This window comes from Triticum aestivum, chromosome 3D, assembly GCF_018294505.1.
Source record: "Triticum aestivum cultivar Chinese Spring chromosome 3D, IWGSC CS RefSeq v2.1, whole genome shotgun sequence".
NCBI lineage: Eukaryota > Viridiplantae > Streptophyta > Magnoliopsida > Poales > Poaceae > Triticum > Triticum aestivum.
The window spans coordinates 550,150,859-550,154,965 of NC_057802.1; the positions used below are offsets into that span (position 1 = coordinate 550,150,859).

At 43.1% G+C, this 4,107-nt stretch overlaps 1 protein-coding gene across 1 annotated transcript; it reads right to left on the reverse strand.

The window, feature by feature from the left end:
• Positions 1 to 262: 262 nt before the first annotated feature.
• On the reverse strand, positions 263 to 3,764 carry LOC123080407 (probable LRR receptor-like serine/threonine-protein kinase At3g47570). The gene is made up of 3 exons (XM_044503330.1): positions 3,480 to 3,764; positions 859 to 1,166; positions 263 to 748 (listed from the first exon to the last, which is right to left on the reverse strand). Exons 1-3 carry the CDS (start codon positions 3,557 to 3,559, stop codon positions 396 to 398), a joined length of 741 nt encoding a protein of 246 aa, XP_044359265.1. The 5' UTR covers positions 3,560 to 3,764; the 3' UTR covers positions 263 to 395.
• Positions 3,765 to 4,107: the final 343 nt, after the last annotated feature.

Genomic DNA, 4,107 nt, shown 5'->3' on the forward strand with positions numbered 1-4,107 from the left:
CATGACCACAAAGATGTGGTCGCTAACGACTTTTAACGACCACATTCTTACTTTTAACGACCACATATCTTGTTGTTAAAAATCATTTTCCTAGTAGATGCTCACAAGAACAGCTATGTAAATTGTTATTGCTTTTTAATACAGAGTTCTAGCAGAATAGAGGTCGGAACAAAAAAAGAGAAATTAGATAGCTAGCAAGAAGGAACCAGCAAGTCACTCTGTGTTGTACAGTGCAAAAACTTTAAAACATCACTGTCAAAGATTTGGTTTATGGATAGAAGTCTTTCATAAGAGGCATATAACAACATAATTAGGTAAGTACTGTGTAACAGCTGATGTTGTTCTCGGCACTGAAGAAGAAAAAGACAGCCACATATAGAAAAGAAAAAGATCAATCATTGGGTTGCACTCCATTTGGTATACTCCACTTTGATCTTCTTCAGCTTCACGACCACATCCGTCATCGTTATCCTTTGGTCTGGAGAGTCACAGGAGCAGAGCAAACCCAACTCGAATATTGGCACCAGAAAGACTTCCAAATGGCGGCTAGAAGAAGGTCCTCGCAGTAGATCGCCATCCACAGCATGAACAAGGTCAGCGGGGAATGTCTCAAAAACCCATTGTCTCAATGTTAGATTCCCAACAAAAATTGCATCTGTGGGTCTCCTTCTAGTGAAGACTTCAAGGAGTATGATGCCGTAGCTGAACACATCACTCTTTCGTGATGCTTTTCCAAGCGATCCATATTCTGCTTATGGATTTCACAAATAGAAAATCAAATCATGTATATATTTAACCAATTACTAGGTTTGTAAGAAAAATAGATATCAAGATTGATAAAAAATGCGAGCCAAGTACCTGGTGCCATGTACCCAACTGTCCCATTCATGGTCGCAGAGATCACAGAGGTTTCATCACCTAGTAGCAACCTTGCAATGCCGAAGTCTGCTACATGCGCGGTCATGTCCTCATCAAACAACACATTGCTTGGCTTCAAGTCACAGTGCAAGACCACCTCGTGGTGCTCATGGTGCAGATACTCCATTGCCATAGCCACGTCAAGCATTATGCCTATCCTATCCAATAACCCCAAGTGCCTTGTGCTTTGAGAGTAGTGCAAGAGCGCATCTAAAGTGCCATTGGGCATGTACTGAAGCATTAATGCTCTGAAATTCAGATTGGAACATGTATTTAGTATCCTTATAAGGTTGCGATGCCGTGCCATACGGAGAACCTGACACTCGGCATCAAAGTTTCTGATGCCCTGCAAAAGCTGCATGTTTATGACTTTTATTGCAACCACCAAACCACTGTTTAGTTGACCCTTGAAAACTTTTCCAAAGCTTCCATACCCCAAAAGGTTGCTCCCGCTGAAGTTATTTGTAGCGCGAGCGAGCTCATGGTAAGGGACCAGAGGATGACTTGTCACGTCAACTATATCAATAGAAACTGGCATCCCTTGCTGATTGCTAGTTTTCCTTCTTATCATTGCATATGAATATGAAGCTAAAACACCAATCACTATAATGATGGCAGGGACTACAAATTTCAAAATTCCACCTTCAGTTTTTTGTGGGTTACTTGGACATGTTGAAAACCCTAATCGTGAAGCACCACAAAGACATGAGTTCCCCATCAAGGATTGTATGCTAATATTTGAGAAGATCCCTCCATTGGGTATCTGACCTTTTAGATTATTGAAAGATAGGTCCAAACTATTGAGCAGGGTAAAATTGGCCAGGTAATTTGGGATGGTACCGAAGAAATCATTATGTGATAGGTCCAAGGATTTCAAGCTGGTTAGCTTGTTGAAAGAGTTCGGAATTGAACCGGAGAAGGAATTTTGTGATAGGTTCAAGTTGGTTAACGTTTGAAGTTGTCCAACCGAATCTGGGATCCTACCAACAAAGTGATTGGTTGAGAGATCCATGCTAATAATTTGTTTAGAATAGCCCATATCCAATGGTAGTGCACCATTCAAAGAGTTTTGAGACAAATCTAGATCTACTAAGCTATCCGTATGAAACAAACTTGGTGGCAGAGTTGATGTTAATTGGTTTCTTGATAAGCTGAGAAATTCTAACTTAGTGAGGTTACCGATGTTTTCTGGTATGGAACCAGAGAAACAATTGTCGTTGAGAAAAATATGGTCTAGATTCTTGAGCATGGCAATCTGAGATGGGATGGAGCCAAACAAATTATTTTTCTCGAGGTCAAGCCATTCTAGATTTGTCATCATCATGATGGACTCTAGAATTGCACTATGAAGTTGGTTTTCTGAAAGATCTAGCACAAATAGGCCAGTTAAATTTGAAATTGTGGTTGGAATTCCTCCAACCAACCTGTTTTCACGTGCTAAAAAAACTTGCAGCTCGCTTGATATATTCCCTACATTGTTAGGGAGACTACCCGTGAAACTATTTGACTTGATGCTAAGGTATTGGAGATTTGGAAGATTAGAGAAAACGGGTAAGAAGTTGACATCCCCATGTAGGTCGTTAGTTGAAATATCAAGGATCATCAAAGAGTTCATGTTACCGATAGTTCCAGGTATTGGTCCAGTCACATGTTTTGGTCCAACAATAGGATTGCTAATTCAGTTGCATTATCAAGAGAAGCAGGAATGGGTCCTATTAGCTCGTTCTCCGAAAGATTCAATTGTGACAGTTGACTTAACTGTTCGAGTTCTGTTGGAATGGCTCCTGTTAGGTTGCAGGATCCAAGGTCAAGGAGCTCTAGCGAAGTGAGGTTGCTAAGCGTGCTAGGGATTGACCCGAAAAGGCCATTCTCGCCCATGGCCAACCAAATGAGACGAGTCAACTTGCCTAGCCATGTTGGCACAACACCCTCAAATGAGTTAAGGGAGAAGGAAATAACTTTGAGGTATTGACAAGACGCAAGGCCCAATGGAACATGGCCTGTGAAATTGTTCTGTCCTATGGCGATAATCTGTAGCATCGGGAGATTGAAACTTGCATTTGTAGGGAAAGAACCAGTTAAGTAGTTATGGGTGAGATAGATACCCTGTAGTTTAGACATGTTAAAAATGGAAGGAGGCACTAGGCCGGTGAGATGATTGTAATGCATAATAAGGTTGCGGAGCAGTGGCAAGGAGCCAACGCAGGATGGTATTGACCCTGACAGGCTATTGTTGGCGAAGTTTAAATAAGTTAACATAGGGGTATTGTTAAACATGTCGGTCGGTATAGATCCACTAATGGAATTTTTCATGAGATTTATATAGGCAAGATTATACAGGTTACTTAGCTCTAGCGGGATTGAACCAGATAGGAGGTTCAGTTTTAGGTCAAGAACTTGAAGCCTTGAGAGGTTTCCTATAGTAGGAGGGATGCTATCTGACAGGCCATTGTAGCCAAGTCTCAGGAATTCAAGGCGATGTAGTCTACCTAAATCATGTGGGATAGAGCCCGTGATGTTGGTGTTGTTGAGATTGAGGACAGAGAGGAAAGAGAGGTTACCGAGGTGAGGTGTGATAGGTCCATAGAGAGGTGTATCCGGCAGCGACAGAGCGGTGACGCGCTGCCTCCGCCGGCTGCATCTGATGCCGACCCAGTGGCAGAATGATGTGCTGGTTGTCCAGTTGCCGGCAAGGACACCAAGAGGGTCGGAGAGCTGGGCTTTGAAAGCCAGCAGAGTGGCAAGGTCTGTGTCACTGCCATTGCGGTTGGGAGAGGAAGCAGCTACAGAAATGGCTGATAGGACTAGGACTAGGAGGATGGAAAAGAAGGCGGTGGTCATTGTGGTGCTCCGGCTCCTCTGCTCACCAAGCTGCTCATATATATACACATTTCAAGTGTGGTCCGGCCGAACTTCCGCTCAAGTGGGGCTGCTAATGGGAATCCAAGCTGCATTTTTCTTGGAAGGAAGGAGCTTCGCACACGTGACGATGACAAAGAAAGCTCTATCAAGTGAGCCTTTTTCTCTGGCACTTTGTACCAAGTGGCTCACTGGCTGTTTGTATTGCACGCGGAAACATCGAACCTGTTCAACATGTCGTGATTATCAAACGCATGCAGAAAGGTTAGTCAAACTTCGGTACCTATGGTGGGGACTGGGGCATATCTCGTCTAGACAATGAACCAGGTG

Coding starts and splice junctions, on each gene's coding strand:
- LOC123080407 (XM_044503330.1), bottom strand. CDS start 3,559: ATGCAGCCGGCGGAGGCAGCGCGTCACCGCTCTGTCGCTGCCGGATAC. Junction 1,167..3,479: donor ACCTATCACACCTCACCTCG/GTAACCTCTCTT, acceptor TCTGAATTTCAG/AGCATTAATGCTTCAGTACA. Junction 749..858: donor AGTTGGGTACATGGCACCAG/GTACTTGGCTCG, acceptor ATCCATAAGCAG/AATATGGATCGCTTGGAAAA.